Source organism: Schistocerca gregaria, chromosome 3, assembly GCF_023897955.1.
Source record: "Schistocerca gregaria isolate iqSchGreg1 chromosome 3, iqSchGreg1.2, whole genome shotgun sequence".
Classification (NCBI taxonomy): domain Eukaryota; kingdom Metazoa; phylum Arthropoda; class Insecta; order Orthoptera; family Acrididae; genus Schistocerca; species Schistocerca gregaria.
The window spans coordinates 919,015,451-919,033,496 of record NC_064922.1 but is presented as its reverse complement, the minus strand read 5'-3'; the positions used below and the strand labels follow the sequence as shown (position 1 = coordinate 919,033,496).

At 44.6% G+C, this 18,046-nt stretch overlaps 1 protein-coding gene across 1 annotated transcript in view; it reads right to left on the bottom strand.

Moving 5' to 3' along the window:
* Window positions 1-18,046, bottom strand: part of LOC126355703 (fibroin heavy chain-like) — a 78,416-nt gene that overhangs the window by 35,068 nt on the left and 25,302 nt on the right. The window contains exon 2 of the mRNA XM_050006072.1: window positions 16,679-16,753. Within this exon, the coding sequence (XP_049862029.1) occupies window positions 16,679-16,753 (75 nt within the window). The remainder of the gene's footprint in view (window positions 1-16,678; window positions 16,754-18,046) is intronic.

Sequence of the window (18,046 nt, the reverse complement as noted above, 5' to 3'; positions counted from 1 at the left end):
CAAGGGCGTGACATGCGCATTCAACCTTACGACTGATAACGATCTGGACTCAGACTACAAGCCTGTAATACTGCACGTCAGAAGAATCACTGCAGGACACAGCCCCACACAGAATGCTGAACTACAAGAGCGCAAATTGAACTTTGTTCAAGGAAACTCTAGATAGTTGTAAATGTGTACTTGCCGGGAAGGGGCATATAATTGTTACACCCCATACCTGGCACCAATTGTAATGTATGGAATGGCAGGGAAGGGGGCGGCAGTGTGCAGGAGGTCGCGCTGTTAGGATTTGATAGTGGGCATTCAGGGTGGCCGTTAAATGACAAACCAGGGAATTACGTACAATAAAGAGGATGTGTTTCGGTATACGGAGTATAAAAGGGGCGCCTAGGGTCGGAAGTTAGCAGGTTTAGGCCGGTCTAGGAGGTCTAAAAATTAAAAGAAATCTGCAACAGAAGGGGAAGTGGTTCATGTTGACGTACATTGGTGGTCGCTCGTGAAAGGCAGAGCTAGAGGCTCTGCCTTCCAAGAAGACGTCTGATCTGATTGAAGTCTGGATTCCATGAGAGAAAGGCAGACGTGTTCCGGCCCGCAGGACCCTCGGGCGTCCACACACGTAATCGGTATCCCGCGTACGCTATTGGCTAAAATGAATGGCGTGAATTCGCTAGCAGTTTCAGCAGAGGGCTCAGGGCGTCTCCTGTCAGCAGCTTTAACTGGACAGAAACACCTCGGTTTTGAAAGGCAAGCGACTTGTGTCACTTTGATACTGCGTGAGTTACTCTGGGAGAAGACATGTAAACATTCCACTGGGCCTTTGAAATAAATTTCTTAAACCGATTCCCTAAAATATTCCTTGGCTGGCTGCCATCCTGTACGTAGTCGTAACGTGGACACTCACGAAATTAACCACACTCAACAAATTGATGAGGCAGTGGAGACTCTTACTACTGTTGTCCAAGACGCGATGACTGACGCCATTCCACAAACGACACCACAACAACACTCGACGGCCCTGCCTCTGGAAATTCTGGGGTTTATTTCAATGAGGAACCCCCTCAGTAGATACTGGCAGCGTAAAAGGCGCCCGTTCTATAAACTGCACGTTAACAGACTCCAGGGACTAATATGGGAGAAAACACAAACATTTAGGAACGAGCAATGGAGGCAGAAACTTGCAGGGCTAGATGCCACGCGTCCTGGCATGTGGAAGCTAGCCAGTTCCATCAGACCCAGTATTCACACTTGAAACGAACCAGGAGGTTACACGACTTGTAGTCCAGCCTACGCGCGACGAAATTAGACGCAATAGCACAAATGGTTCAAATGGCTTTGAGCACCGTGGGACTTAACATCTGAGGTCATCAGTCCCCTAGAACTTAGAACTACTTAAACCTAACTAATCTAAGAACATCACACACATCCATGCCCTAGCATGATTCTGAAGCGCCTAGAACCACTCGGCCACCGCGGCCGGAGCACTAGCACAAATGAAATTACATGGGTTATCAAGCATACCAACGCTAGGAAAGCTCCTGGTCCAGATGGCATCCAAAGCCTTGTCCTCCAGGAGTTCACGGAAAGAGCCGTAGAATACCTTGCACACATAACGAATGTCATCTTAAAACACCAACAGTTCGCTGACTTTTGGACGGCGCCCAAACTCATCATGTTCAGGAATCCAGGAAAAGACCACTCTCTATCACGAAATTGCCGACCCATCTGTCTGCGGTGCTCGCTCAGCAAGATTGTTGAGAAAGTAATACTTAAACGCATCACTAGGCACTACATCGCCAAGACACCAAAAGACCGCTGCAGTTCGGCGTTAGGATTCACCACTCAACAACACAACTTATCCTCCCTAGCCTCTGTGGCACAAAGGCCTCGTACGCAGACTACGCAATGCTGGTTTCCCCGACGGATTCGTACGTCTCGTTCACTCATATCTCATGACCAGATGTTTCAACACTGACGTGCAGGGTAAACAATCGACACAATACGGTGTCCAACCTGGAGTATACCAGGGAAGCATTCTGGAGCCCATCTTGTTCAACCTCTACGTTAATGATTTACCAGTAACACAAAACACAACCTTAGCACTCTACGCAGATGACACAGCCATCTTGCCAAGGATGGAGACCATCGAACATAAATTCACGGCTGCAGACGGCACTCAGAACCGCCCAACCTTCGTTGGAACGATGGCGTATTAAGGTAAACGTCGACATGTGTGAAGCAGTTCTATACACACGCAGACCGGAGCTACTGCGCAAAACTCAACACCCGTAGATAGGTAACACTACACGCTAGCCCAGTGCGTTTCAGCGAGAAAGTCAGATATCTCGGTGTCTGGCTGGACTGGAAACTTACATGGGGGGATCACATAGAATACGTTGCCAACAGAGAGCACGTGAAGTTCAAACAGCTCTACCCAGTGCGCAATAGGGAAATCTCATTAAATAGGAGAGTGTCGAGGTCCACATACATGACACTGATTAGATCGCCGGCCGCGGTGGTCGTGCGGTTCTAGCGCTGCAGTCCGGAACCGCGGGACTGCTATGGTCGCAGGTTCGAATCTTGCCTCGGGCATGGATGTGTGTGATGCCCTTAGGTTAGTTAGGTTTAAGTAGTTCTAAGTTCTAGGGGACTGATGACCTAAGATGTTAAGTCTCATAGTGCTCAGAGCCATTTGAACCATTTTGAACTGATTAGATCCCTGATGATGTACGTAGCTCCCGCCTTGGGATATACAGCTCCTACACGCCAGCGCCGCCTGCAGATCATACAGAGCAAAGTGCTACGCATCATTAGCAACACTCCACACTGCACCCGCACCGTGGATCTTCACAACGAATGCCGGCTTGAAATCCTCAAGAACTCGCCACACGACTGTACAGGAACTCGAGACACTCGAACAATCATTTCATCCTTACTCTGGGACACTGTGATCACAATCATAGATGGAAGTATAAGGGCCTGAAGGCACTGCTAGCTAGGGCATAACCACCTATGGCGAGCTAACATACATTCACAGCCGACAACATCGATAACCCTCTACACATCAGCAACACTGACTGGATATGGCAGCTGCTATCACAGCCGATAAGCCCGCACGCTAACGCAAGAACAGACCACCAACACTACCCTACACTGTGAGTCCGATACGTGACCTACCGGGCGCTAACCGGTAATGAACCCAGCTGTTACATGTACGCCGATGCTGACTGAGAAGCCTACAACGGTACACAGCCGCAGCCGCCGAGCAACAGCGCTCCAAAACTTCAAAGGTATCCGTCTGCATGATACCCACTAACTGACAAAACATACCGTTGCATGGCCTGTCGCAGGCAGCAAGAAAACCGCTGCTGCTCTTACAGCCCGAACCAACTATCGCACAGGTCCTATTCCCGTGGCTCTTGCCTTGGCACTTTTTTTCCTCTGCCCTTCACACCGCTACCCTTCGTTCAACTTTCGACGCAATCTACCTTCACTTGAGCTCTTATTAATGGTTAATCATACCCAGTCATCCGTAAACATCACAGTACCCACATCATGCGACACTTCACCTAGCGTAAACTAAGAGATGGCAGTAGACCTTTTGTGCTGGCCATCATGCCAGTGAGGGCGTGGAGGGGCTCCACCCTATTTTTTTGCAAAATTTCTCCAGGAGATGATGAGTATGTCAATCTTCGAAACGCCGTGGTTTTATAATACCACAATCGGGTTGGAAACCCAAGAACTTTCCATCAACTATGTACGCCGCTAAAGTCGACAATCATACACATATTCTGGTGGTATGTACGAAGTGCGAAGAAAGCTTCTTCTTCAGGTATGTACCTTTTAGATTAACATAATATGGAAAACAAACTTCGTGTTTACTACAGTGCGCCGGCCGCGGTGGTCACGCGGTTCTAGACGCTCAGTCTGGAACCGCGGGACTGCTACGGTCGCAGGTTCGAATCTTGCCTCGGGCATGGATGTGTGTGATGTCCTTAGGTTAGTTAGGTTTAAGTAGTTCTAAGTTCTAGGGGACTGATGACCACAGATGTTAAGTCCCATTGTGCTCTGAGCCATTTGAACCACTTTTTACTACAGTGCATTGTGGGGAATTTAGAAAACTATTTTCACCACTTAGAATGGATTCAGTGAATCCGCAATACACATCCTAGAAAAAGCAATAAAATTAGTATAACTGCGGTCATATGTGACTGAGATACACAAACGTAGTCCGGAACCACGCTGCTGCTACGGCCGCAGGTTCGAATCCTGGACTACCGAAACCTTACTTTAGTGTAACATATATCTCAAGGTTCTTAGGTGCAAAGGATCTCGACTTTCTGCTTACTGCAGAAAACATGTCACAGGTGACCTGATGACGGTTCGAATTGAGATTGGCCAGTACTAATCGAAAGAGGGCAAAGTAGTGGAGAAAAACGTTCGTATCTAAATAAATAAATAATCTCGAAAAACGCCGAACCGACCGCTGAGGTCGAGCGCTTCTAGGCGCTTCAGTTGGGAACCACGCGGCTGCTACGGTCGCAGGTTCGAATCTTGCCTCGGGCACGGATGTGTGTGATGTCCTCAGGTTAGTTAGCTTTAAGTAGTTCTAAGTCTAGGGGACTGATAACCTCAGATGTTAAGTCCCATAGTGCTTAGAGCCACTTGAATCATTTGAAAAACACCGAAAAGTAAAGACAAAGTAAGGACAAACAAAAACCACCATTTTCTGGCCTACAGTGACCCAAAGGAATATATATTTCATTGAGCCTTTTCTTGTGATACTGTCGTAAGAAAAGGGTTTTCATCAACTCATAGCACTACAACAATGAAAGCGACAGAGTCAACTGCGACGTAACTTAGCACTGCCTGGTTAACAAGCACGCATGAAGAGGTTAAAAGCGGAATGTGTACACCTCTGATCGCAAACCAGCATCGTGGACTGGTGCACCAAATTCTGTGCTGATCGCGTTGCGCCACAAGACGTCAGTTAATCTCAGAGATACGCAGATGTTGCACCAGAGCACCCGCCCTATAGTCCTCATGCGATTATCACGTCTTCAGTCCCTTAAAAGGCTCCTTGAAGGGTCGACGATCCCAGTGTATGAAGATGGGCAGCAGGCAGTTACGGTCTTCTTTACAGAGTTTTACCGATACGGTACCTTCAACATGGCGTGTCAGTGGGTTCATGACCTCAATGCTCGCAGGGATTTTCCCTGACTGGCATACCGATTCTATACTGTACGGCCTTCGAAAGGAAACGTTTGGATCGTCCCTTGTATCTTGGAAAGGGGAATGATTATTTGACATGGCTTATTTGATACAAAGTAAAAGGGACACGGTATTGTGACCGATAAGCAGTAATTGTAAGTGACTTGTTGTGCTACAGTGACCATGGATAAACTAACTTTTATTTATTTACCGTTTGCCAGACAGATTGTAAATACGCATGCACACAGAAATACGAGAGATTAAATTCAGTCGTTTATAAGTTTCAAATTTGTTGTTTCCGCTTTTATTTACTGATGCGTAATTATAGGTTGGTTCGTTCATAAACATACAAATGTTTAAATACGTTTCAAGATAATGGTTTTTAAGGCGGTTTTCTATCTGCCTCGGCGAATGCGGGCTGGTTCCCCTTATTCCGCCTCAGTTACACTATGTCGGCGATTGCTGCGCAAACACTGTCTCCACGTACGCGTACACCATAATTACTCTACCACGCAAACATTGTGGTTACATTCGTTTGGAATTAGACATTCCCGGGGGGATCCAGTGGGTACCGAACGGGATAATAACCCTGAATTCGGTATGAGGCGGCGGTGAGGTGAGTGGACTGCTGTAGCCTGTTGGGTTGTGTACGGGGACGAAGCCTCTCCATTGCTTCTAGCTCAAATGGTTCAAATGGCTCTGAGCACTATGGGACTGCTGTGGTCATCGGTTCCCTAGAACTTAGAACTACTTAAACCTAACTAACCTAAGGACATCACACACATCCATGCCCGAGGCAGGATTCGAACCTGCGAACGTAGCAGTCCCGCGGTTCCGGACTGAAGCGCCTAGAACCGCTTGGCCACCGCGGCCGGCGGGAGATGCATTGGCACAATTATTACTGTGTTTGGTGATACTAACTACACCATTCTGTGCATGTATGTTGTAGCAATTTGCCGTATTACTAGGGTACAGCCCAATATCTCTGAATGCCAAAATTTTAAAAATCAGATGCGGCTACGTACGGTTGTATCGTTGCGACGAGAAAAGGAGCCACGAGGTCGGGAATATGTTTGTTCATCTGAGGAGACGTGCCAATCGCACTGGGGTGGACGAAGTGGCAAACCACGCCAGAGCTGTGGCGTTAACCAGAAGGTGGTGGCAAGCCTCAGCAGACGAGTGTTCGAGGGTCATTCAATAATTAAAGAGACAAATTCGTGTGGGTAAAAAACTGTTATTAGTGCAAGTTTGGCACTTTTATGGCTTTAAGTTGGCATCACTGGGATGAACTCTGATCGGCTGATGTATCAACATTGTTTTGTTTATAACCTCAAAAATACATTTCAAGGTGGTGAGTCCATTTGAAACGTGCACATTAGTTGAACAACGTTCTATTATTAGTTTCATACTTGCTGAAGGCGAGAAACCAGTGAATATATACTGTAGAATATCCAAAGTTAATTGTGAAGATTGCGTGAATCGCGCAAATTTTTACAAGTGGGGAGAGCAGTTCCAAAATGGTCGCGACTCAGTGACTGACGAACACCGTCCTAGCCGACTAGTTGAAAGTCGAATTGATGATATTATTCGTGCCGACCGCCGTGTGACTGTGGTAATGATAGTTGGGGTGTGTGTTGGGGTCTTTGGGGAAGGAGACCAGACAGGGAGGTCATCGGTCTCATCGGATTAGGGAAGGATGGGGAAGGAAGTCGGCCGTGCCCTTTCAAAGGAACCATCCCGGCATTTGCCTGGAGCGAATTAGGGAAATCACGGAAAACCTAAATCTGGATGACCGGACGCGGGATTGAACCATTGTCCTCCCGAAAGCGAGTCCGGTGTCGATAGTTGATAAGGTTCAAGTTAGTACTGGTACAGTTCATAACATTATCTGCAACAAGCTGAAGTACCACAAAACATGTGCAAGTTGCGTCCCGCTAAAGGAACGTTATGAAAGTGAATGTGAGCACTTCCTCAACAAAATTTTAACTTGTGATGAAACCTGGGTTCACTATTATGAGCCAGAATCAAAACGACGAAGCCTGGAGTGGAAGCACACCAATTCAACTGTCAAAAAAAAAAAAATTCAGAACCCAAGCATCAGCAGGAAAAGTCATGTTGACGGTGTTATGGGCTGCTGACGGTCCAGTTTTTGTGATTATCTCGAAGAGAAGGGTACAAAGAACAGCCAGTACTACTCTGATTTGCTTTTAAACAAGGAGGTGAAGATAGCCTGAGGGAGAGACGTCGTGTATCTCAGAGGAGAGGTGTGATTCTCCAGCAAGACAAAGCGCTTCCTCATGTTGCTCATCTAACTCGTGAAACCGTCGACAAAATGGGCTGGGGAGTACTGCCTCACCCCCCTTACAGTCCTGATTTAGCACCTAGTGATTTCCATTTGTTTGGTGCACTGAAGGAGCACTATGTGGGAAGAGGTTCCAGGGCAACGAGGACGTGAAAACGTTCGTGGTAAATTGGTTCAAACCTCAAGATAAAGAGTTCTTTGGCGGCCGGAATAATAAAGCTTGCAGCCCGTTGGAACAAGTGCATGTGCATAAAAGATCAAGGGGATTGTGTTGAAAATAGAAAAAGTATTGTTTTCTAAAAATAAACTCTTTTTTTCTCGAGAGCAATTTGTCTCTTTAATTATTGAATGACCCTCGTAGTAGACAGTCTCAGTGTTTGGCGGAGACTAAGAGTGTGAGAAATCCCACCGCTGCAGGTAAACTCCATCTTTGGGTCTACAGCTTGGAAATACCCTCTGTGCTTAGCCGTTGGCGAGGTGCGTCGAAGTGTTGGCCCACCATAGCGGAAATGAGTGATTATAGTGACCAACAAATAGAGATAAATTCAATAAAAACTGATCCTATACAGTGGACTGTGGGTATGTGAAAACACAGTCTCTATCAAACAAGCCGCTTTTAATTTGTTTAGCCGGCCGCTGTGACCGAGCGGTTCTAGGCACTTCAGTCCGGGACTATGCGGCTGCTAGGGTTGCAGGTTCGAATCCTACCTCGGGCAGGGATGTGTGTGATGTCCTTAGGTTATTTAGGTTTAAGTAGTTCTAAGTCTAGGGGACTGATGACCTCAGATGTTAAGTCCCATAGTGCTTAGAGGCATTTGAACCATTTTTTTTAATTTGTTCAATGTGAAAAGTTATACACTTAAAACGAACTTTTAAAATTAACTTCGACGTGACACCTTGTACAATTTTTTAAACTAAGTGAGCATGTATAGAGCTCGTGAAATTCTACAGTAACAGAACTTTTGTAAATATTACATTTTTAAACTACATTCCACAATATATATTCGAAACACAAAAACGCCAATTTTATGCACGATGAATAATAATATATTGCAGCTGGCTCCAGTGTACCAGTGTACACGTTTTTTATATATAAATGTATCAGTTCTGTTTGTGTCTGATTTATTAACAGTAAAGAAGCCTAATGAACTCAGAAAAAATAGGGATAGCAGTGCAAAGCACAACAAATTTCCATTTTACGTGATATAAATTTGTGTGCAGTGAGATTAATAGTTCTGAAATATGTATCAAAAACGCACATTTATGTGAATTTTTGTAACGATAGTGCGACTGGCCATCTTGTCCAAAGTGATTTTTTTGCCACTGCTGAAGCAGTAAGGACGTATATATGAGCGGCTATTGGATCAAGTTTCTGCTGGGTTCAGAAATTTTTGAAATACGAGTCACGGACTTGTAATATTCGCGAATGCGCAGCGAACACTTATAAAATCTATGGTCGCATAGTTCCGTGGACTTAAGAAGAATTCGGGAAGATAGCGAGAATGTTGACTTAGAATAATTCACTCGAACTATTAAAGACAGAACTCTGTGATCGTTTTGGAAATGTGATTTGTACTCATTAGCCAATGTGGAACCCTCAATATGAACGTAAGCCACTGAAAGTAGAAAAATTTTCAGTTAATGTTCACTCTGGTATTTTAATTTAAAAGCTTTAGTACTGTCGTTAACTTAATCCTACTTTAAAAGGTAACGTAATCTTTTACGTATTTAACCAAAAACTTTTGCAAGTTGAAAATATTATTTATTTTTACCCCATCGAAAAATATTGTTTATTGTTGAAGTATTGTGAACATAATCATCAGGGTATAGCAAATAATGCATTGGTTGGTCCCCCTAGATGTTATACGTAGCCAAATAATTAAAACCAAGCAAACATTCTGAAACCCACGAACCCTTTAAGCAAACATTTATTCATTTTATTTCATTATTTCACACAGTGAAATCGCATTTTGGTGCTCCGATTTATTATGCTTTGAATGTTTTCATACTTATCAACCTGGGGAATACACTGGTTCTCTTGAAGTATAAAAGTAAACTTCAGTCCACGAATTTAAACACTGTAACATATTTTTCATTACTGGTAACTACATAAGATTATATAACATTGAAGAAGATGAGGTCTCATACTCCGAGGAGCGTAAGGGACGATGCGGGAAAGCCGCACCGCCGTACTAGGCAAGATCCTAGCGGAGGTGGTTTGCCACTGCCTTCGTCCGACCGTAATGAGGATGAATGATGATGATGAAAACGACACAACAGCACCCAGTCATCTCGAGGCAGGGAAAACCCCTGACCTCGCCGGGAATCAAACCCAGGACCCCGTGCACGAGAAGCGAGAACGCTGTTGCAAGACCACTAGCTGCGGACTATATAACATTATTGATTACAAAATCTATTTTAATAAGATTTGGAATACTTTTTATTTTTGTCCTTATTTCCATCCATACATCACAAAAAATATTTATGTCACACATCTGCGCGGTAACAAAAAATTAAAAAAACATGATTGGAACTGACCACAGGACGCAACAGTGCGAAACTGTGCTCTTAGCCACTCTCTTGGCTTTACACTGCCCGTTGGGACTGGCGAAGTGGCGTCGAAAACTTGTCATTTTCTCGGAAACTATTGACTGTCAGCAGCCAAGCCAAAATAGGTGTCCCTTTGCTTTCACCCTTCTTTAAGCCTGCGAAGTTTCGCCTGTGTCACCTATGGTGGATTCCCCTCGTCAGTGATGTGAGCAAGCCCGTTTCTTTTGTATCGTACTACCTATGTTTAAGTTTGTGTTTATTACAGAATTGTATAATATTCAAGTGTCTTGAACCAAATAGTTATTTTAATGTGGCATTTCAAGCATTGATACTAATCGTCAGTCTCCAAGCATTCCCCATTTAAAGGGCCTATCCACGGATGCGCTGTGTTGATCAAGTGTAACATGAACACCAGCGGGAAACTGGTAACACAGGAGAACAACTTGGAGGCAGCTGAGTGCTTACTGTCCGCAGCGCTCGTGGTCGTGCGATAGCGTTCTCGCGTCCCGCGACCGGGTTCCCGGGTTCGATTCCCGGCGTTGTCAGGGATTTTCTCTGCCTCGTGATGACTGGGTGTTGTGTGATGTCCTTACGTTAGTTAGGTATAAGTAGTTCTAAGTTCAAGGGCACTGATGACCATAGATGTTAAGTCCCACAGTGCTCAGAGCCATTTCAACCATAGTGTTCAGAGCCATTTTTTTGAGTGCTTGTTAACGTGGGTGAACAGTGCATTGTTTGAGCCCTGCGAGAGCGCACCCACAAGGTTCAAACTAATTTCAGCTTCCTTCGACACAACGTGAGGTGCCTTCATAGTCTACAGCTGTCATGGTGCATTCGGTTATTATCGCAGATTTCATGGAAACCCGCGAGAATGATCGAAATAGCATAATACCCTTCTGCGACGTCACAGTGCATGTTTCGGGCAGTTGTTCGCCTGAATGACGACGTACCCAGACGCCACCTGGCGAATCGATATTCATCTGACGAGGCCACAAGTTTTCACTGATTCGCGAATCAATCTCGAAGATCCTTTGTTGGCTGCAGTCGTAATTGAATCAACGTCGGTGAGCCATGCTGCGGCTCGCGTTGGTGCTGTTTGTAGGTTTCCGCCCTCTGTTGGAGGCCGGACGTTTAGTTGGCATGGTTTCTGTCGTTTGTCTTCTTCTCGTGTTGACTGGCGCCACTCGGTTTTGCAAGCGTTGCCTGTCCGCCAGTGGGAGCAACGGCTCTTATCGATATGTAGTAACTGTTGCCCTATCTTTGGCGCGACGTCGTTGTTTTTTCCGGGTCGTGTGAGTGGGCAGTTCGGTTGGGGACTCAGGAGGAGTGCGAGAACACGACGGGACCACTGGGGGCGCACATGGACTGCCGGACGGAACGGCTGTGGTCATGAGGGTGCCCGACCTCGTCGTAAATCAGATCCTGCAGGCTTTAAGATGAGTGCATTTCAATTCAAGTAGAGAAACCTCCACCATTTTGACATCTCGCGATTCTCCAGTGACTTGGGTTCGTGTTGCTGCTCGTAGTGTCGCCGAGGCGAAGAGCAGCGAGTGGATTGCTTGGGGATAGCGGATCTGATTAGCTTTCCTCGACCTCTTATTACTATTTACTGCGTTCAGCTTGTTACAATTTGTTAAGTTCAACCAGCGGTAATTTTCCTGCCTGGTGGCCGCTAGTTACCTGCCCTGGGGGTTAGTGTCTGTAACGGCAATGTACGTTTCCACGCCTTGCCACTGCTGTCCTTTAAGGCTTGTAGTTTTGACAGCTTTCTCGATTGTAGGCCGTTTGTGATTCTTCTACTCTGGCGGTAGTAAGCACAGGATTCTGGGGGCATAGTGCAGTCCGCCGGTTCCGGCTTTGGCGTGTTGTTCCACACTTGCATTTGGTTTATTGGACGTCAGGTATCTTCAGCAAGATTATCATTAGTCATTCGTCAGATTGCCACTAGTCTGAGTTACCATACTGTGAAGAGAATGCAACCCTTGGCTGCCTATCTTATCGCTCTCGAAAGTGTTTTTTGCCGGACCTTCTCAGAGGCCGATTCCTGGAGCACCATCTGTGACTGGTCCTTGTGTCTTATTATTGTTTTATTTATTACCATACCTTGTAATGCCTAAATTAAAGCTTATTTATGTCTAGTTAATAGTTCCGGTCGCCTTCTGGAATAAATCTTACAAGGATTGTGTTACAATGTTACTATCATCTTATTTCACCTGTTTGATGGCCAGTTGCTTGTTTCTTGTAATTAACCTTTGCTTGTACTTGCTGTTTTACAGCAGGTTTCTAAATTTTTTAATATAATTGCCGTTCCTGGCGTGTATGGCCATCAGCCGTCATAGTGGTCATTTGCTTTGAAAAAATAATTCGATATTTGTGTTGTAGCAGTAAGCCTTCAAACCTTATTTACTGCCATTTCTGGCGTCTGATACCTTTTGCTGTGTTTGTGGCCTCTTACTTCTAGTATTTCAATACCTGTAAGTTGTAATTGCAGCGAGTTCTTAAACATTCGTAATTTATTTCCATTCTTGGCGTGTAAGGCCTTCAGCCGTGATCACAGTAGCTTGTTTTTTTTTTTTTTTTTTTTTTTTTAAAAAAAAAACATTATATGTATCTGTGTTTTATGGTGATTTGCTAAATTGTAACGCACTGAAAGCACTATTATTTACATAGCTGTTTATTCCTTCTTAATAACGTGTGGTATCTTTTTTATTTATTGTTGAGTTTGGACTTACTGTTTTAAAAATAGATGTGTGTAAATGTAAAAGGCTACCAATAGTCAATGATTACGGCCCCGTCTACAATCGTAACCGAATCCTGCCTTCCCTTGACTATCAGGTTTCAGTCGGAACTAACAGAAGCAAACTTCCGTCTTCCAGGTTCTGTGATAAGGCACGGACATCCAGCAGCTTGTCACCTATTCGTCGTTACACCGCCTTTCAAACAGTTTCCACAGATGCTCACGACGGTACCATGCGAACAGCCGACTAGCATCGCCGTCTCTGAGGCGCTCGGTCATAGAAACTCAGGGACAACATCTCCCCCTCGTCAAAGTGAATTACGTGAGTGAGGTTTCTCCATTTGTGAACCGTATCGTCGTTGAATGATTCTCCATTTGCATCTTCTCAGCTCATATGCTTCTGTTGCCTCTTCATATGTATGCAGCATCACCAGTTGGACTCGAGTCTCGTCGTGGACAGTGGTCATAAAGCTTTGGATCATAAGTGTATGTTCCCGTTAGAGTTAATCCCATAAAATTTTGAAAACTATGTATGTAGGCTGTTTAGGTTTTTATGTTGGTAACGCCATGTAGCGCTCTGTATGAAAATCACTGACTGTGCTATGTGCAGTCTGTGGCTGGTTTGCATTGTTGGAGTCTGCTATTGTAGTTTAGGGCAATTGGCTGTTAACAGCGCGTAGCATTGCGCAGTTGGAGGTGAGCCGTCAGCATTGGTAGATGTGGTGAGAGAGATGGCAGAGTATTGAGAGCGGATGATCTGAACGTGGAGGTGAGCCGTCAGCATTGGTAGATGTGGTGAGAGAGATGGCAGAGTATTGAGAGCGGATGATCTGAACGTGGAGGTGAGCCGTCAGCATTGGTAGATGTGGTGAGAGAGATGGCAGAGTATTGAGAGCGGATGATCTGAACGTGTGTCCATCAGAGACAGTAAATTTGTAGGACTGGATGACATGAACTGATATATATATTATGACTTTTGAACACTATTAAGGTAAATACATTGTTTGTTCTCCATCAAAATCCTTCATTTGCTAACTATGCCTGTCAGTTGTTAGTGCCTTCACGTGTGTTAAAAATTCAGCAAGGGACTGGTTAACAGCATTGCTGATTCTAAGGACAATTCAAAAAACTTTGTGAGTGCACAAGTAGTGGTTTATGGACTTGCTATATTGCCCGCAAGACTCTTCGATGGTGATTGTGCACCTGCACAGTCGCAACAGATGGCTGCTGGTCGTCTCTACGAGGTACATTCAAGTTCTAAGGCCTCTGATTTTTTTTCTCCAGACTGGAAAGAGATAGAAACATGCGCATTGTTTTAAAATGAGGCCGCATTCATTGTCAATACGTCCCAGAGATGGCAGCACCGTACGGCAGATGGAATTTTTCCGCCAGCGGCGAGAATGAGAACTGTTTTAAATACTTAAAATGGCGGCGTTTTCCTTACTTGAGCAGCGTGCAATCATTCGTTTTCTGAATTTACGTTGTGAGAAACCAATTGAAATTCATCGACAGTTAAAGGAGACATGTGGTGATGGAGTTATGGATGTGTCGAAAGTGCGTTAGTGGGTGCGACAGTTTAATGAATGCAGAACATCGTGTGACAACAAACCGAAACAACCTCGGGCTCGCACAAGCCGGTCTGACGACATGATCGAGAAAGTGGAGAGAATTGTTTTGGGGGATCGCCGAATGACTGTTGAACAGATCGCCTCCAGAGTTGGCATTTCTGTGGGTTCTGTGCACACAATCCTGCATGACGACCTGAAAAAGCGAAAAGTGTCATCCAGGTGGGTACCATGAATGCTGACGGACGACCACATGCCTGCCCGTGTGGCATGTTGCCGAGCAATGTTGACGCACAACGACAGCATGAATGGGACTTTCTTTTCGTCGGTTGTGACAATGGATGAGACGTGGATGCCATTTTTCAATCCAGAAACAAAGCGCCATTCTGCTCAATGGAACCACACAGATTCACCGCCACCAAAAAAATTTCGGGTAACCGCCAGTGCTGTAAAAATGATGGTGTCCATGTTCTGGGACAGCGAGGGCGTAATCCTTACCCATTGCGTTCCAAAGGGCACTACGGTAACAGGTGCATCCTACGAAAATGTTTTGAAGAACGAATTCCTTCCTGCACTGCAACAAAAACGTCTGGGAAGGGCTGCACGTGTGCTGTTTCAACAAGGCAACGCACCCGCACATCGAGCTAACGTTACGCAACTTTGAAGTGATTCCTCATGCTCCCTACTCACCTGACCTGGCTCCTAGTGACTTTTGGCTTTTTCCAACAATGAAAGACACTCTCCGTGGCCGCAAATTCACCAGCCGTGATGCTATTGCCTCAGCGATTTTCCAGTGGTCGAAACAGACTCCTAAAGAAGCCTTCGCCGCTGCCATGGCGTCAGCGTTGTGAAAAATGTGTAGGTCTGCAGGGCGATTACGTCGACAAGTAACGTCAATTTCATCGATTTTGGGTGAGTAGTTAATTAGAAAAAAAATCGGAGGCCTTAGAACTTGAATGCACCTCGTACAAGGACTGCAGTGGGTCTGCACCTCTGGTGGCCCACCAATACCGTAATCTCTACCAGGACTACAGTGGGTCTGCTCTGTGATGACGTGATGACCTACCTACCAATATTCTTCAAAACTTCGACTGACTCTGTGGTGGGTTTGCTCTGTTGTGGCCCATTACCTGTGTGCATGTCAAGAGTCAGCACTGTCTTTCCGTTGGAAGGACGGCACTACTTCAGCAAGACAGCATGGAAATCCACTACTTCCATGTGCATTTTCTTTTACTGATCAGACTTTGTGCAATGTAATTATAATGTGATGAATGATCAGGACTGTCTTTATGGACTGTGAGAAAATTTTAGCTTTTGACCAACATTGTATCAATAAGTGTGTGCATTTGATTTCTTTGTTATTGCAATTATGAAAAAAAATTTCAAATCTGTATGGGGTACTGCCCAAAACAATTTGTAAAATTTTTTATGGGAAGCATGGTGGCTATGGAAGTATGCTATTTAGGTTTTTATGTTGGTAACGCCATGTAGCACTATGTATGAAAATCACTGACTATGCTATGTGCAGTCTGTGACTGGTTTTCATTGTTGGAGTCTGCTATTGTAGTGTTGGGCAATTGGCTGTTAACAGCGCGTAGCATTGCACAGTTGGAGGTGAGGCGCCAGCAGTGGTGGATGTGGTGAGAGAGATGGCAGAGTTTTGAGAGTGTATGATCTGGACGTGTGTCCATCAAAGACAGTAAATTTGTAATATTGGATATCATGGACTGATACATACATATATTATGACTTTTGAACGCTATTAAGGTAAATACATTGCTTGTTCTCTATCAAAATCTTTCATTTGCTACCTATGCCATTCAGTAGTTAGTGCCTTCAGTAGTTAGAATCTTTTATTCAGTTGGCAGTATTGGCGCATGCTGTATTGCAGTAGTTTAAGTAACGAAGATTTTTGTGAGGTAAGTGATTCATGAAAGGTATAGATTATTGTTAGACCCATTCTTAAGTAGGGATTTTTGAAAGTCAGATTGCGTTGCGCTAAAAATATTGTGTGTCAGTTTATTGTTGATCAGAATAGGTAAAGAGCGAAATATCTGAGTACGTTCAGTTCTGCTCATCTGTTTGAAAAGCAAATAATGTAAGAGGTTTATCAGCACAGTCATTCATAAATTTTTCAAAGGGGACGTTTCAACTATTACCCAGTTACAACTGATTTGAGGAGGAGGGGCGCCTCTAACAGCACTGTTTCAAAGAATTCTCTAATGTGGTAGTATCGATAAAATTGCCATTATTATATGAGTCATTTAAAATTGATAAACTGTGTTCCACTGCACACAGACAAAAAGCTGTACTTACCGCCTTCAGTTCTGTTACAGTTTGTTTCAGCAAAAGAATGGCCTTTTCCTTCGGCAATACTTTTTTCTCCGCCATCTGAAATAAAAAAAAAAGACCCATACTCTGTTGCAAATTGGTTACAAACATAAACAGATTAGGATAAACGGAAAGTGCCGACGTTGAGAAATTATTAGAATAAAAAAAAATGAAAAGCATTAGTTTGCTTTTGTTTTGCAATATCAGTTTTATTGTGTTAACCGCTTTTCGGCTTACAAGGCCATCTTCAGACATTTGCTGTCATGAATGTCTGCAGATGGGCTTGTAAGCCGAAACCCAGTTAATACAATAAAAGTAATACTGTAGAGAAACAGCAAGCCGGCCGCGGTGGTCTCGCGGTTACGGCGCTCAGTCCGGAACCGTGTGACTTCTACGGTCGCAGGTTCGAATCCTGCCTCGGGCATGGATGTGTGTGATGTTCTTAGGTTAGTCCCATAGTGCTCAGAGCTATTTTTGAACAAAAGCAAACTAGTGTTCTTGTTTATTACAATGTTGTCCTACCAAAACCGACGGAAGATACAGTGAACATGATATTAAAGTTAAACGTGAGGCAAAAGCGAATTCTACATCTACATCTACATCCATACTCCGGAAGCCACCTGACGGTGTGTGACGGAGGGTACCTCTATCGGTTCTCCCTTTTATTCCAGTCTCGTATTGTTCGTGGAAAGAAAGATTGTCGGTATGCCTCTGTGTGGGCTCCAATCTCTCTGATTTTATCCTCATGGTCTCTTCACGAGATATACGTAGGAGGGAGAAATATACTGCTTGATCCCTCGGTGAAGATATGTTCTCGAAACTTCAACAAAAGCCCGTATCGAGCTACTGAGCGTTTCTCTTGCAGAGTCTTCCACTGGAGTTTATCTGTCATGTCCGTAGTGCTTTCGCGATTGCGAAATGATCCTGCAACGAAGAGCGCTGCTCTCCGTTAGCTTTTCTCTATCTCCTTCTATCAGCCCTATCTGGTACAGATCCCACACCGGTGACCAGTATTCAAGAAGTGGGCGAACAAGTGTACTGTAACGTACTTCCTTTGTTTTCGGACTGCATTTCCTTAGGATTCTTCCAACGAATCTCAGTCTGGCATGTGCTTTACCGACGATTAATTTTATTTGGTCATTCCATTTTAAATCACTCCTAATGCCTACTCCCAGATAATTTATGAAATTAACTGCTTCCAGTTGCTGACCTGCTGTATTGTAGCTAAATGATAAAGGGTCTTTCTTCCTATGTATTCGCAACACAGTGCACTTGTCTACATTGAGATTCAATTGCTATTCCCTGCACCATGCGTCAATTCGCTGCAGATCCTCCTGCATTTAAGTACAATTT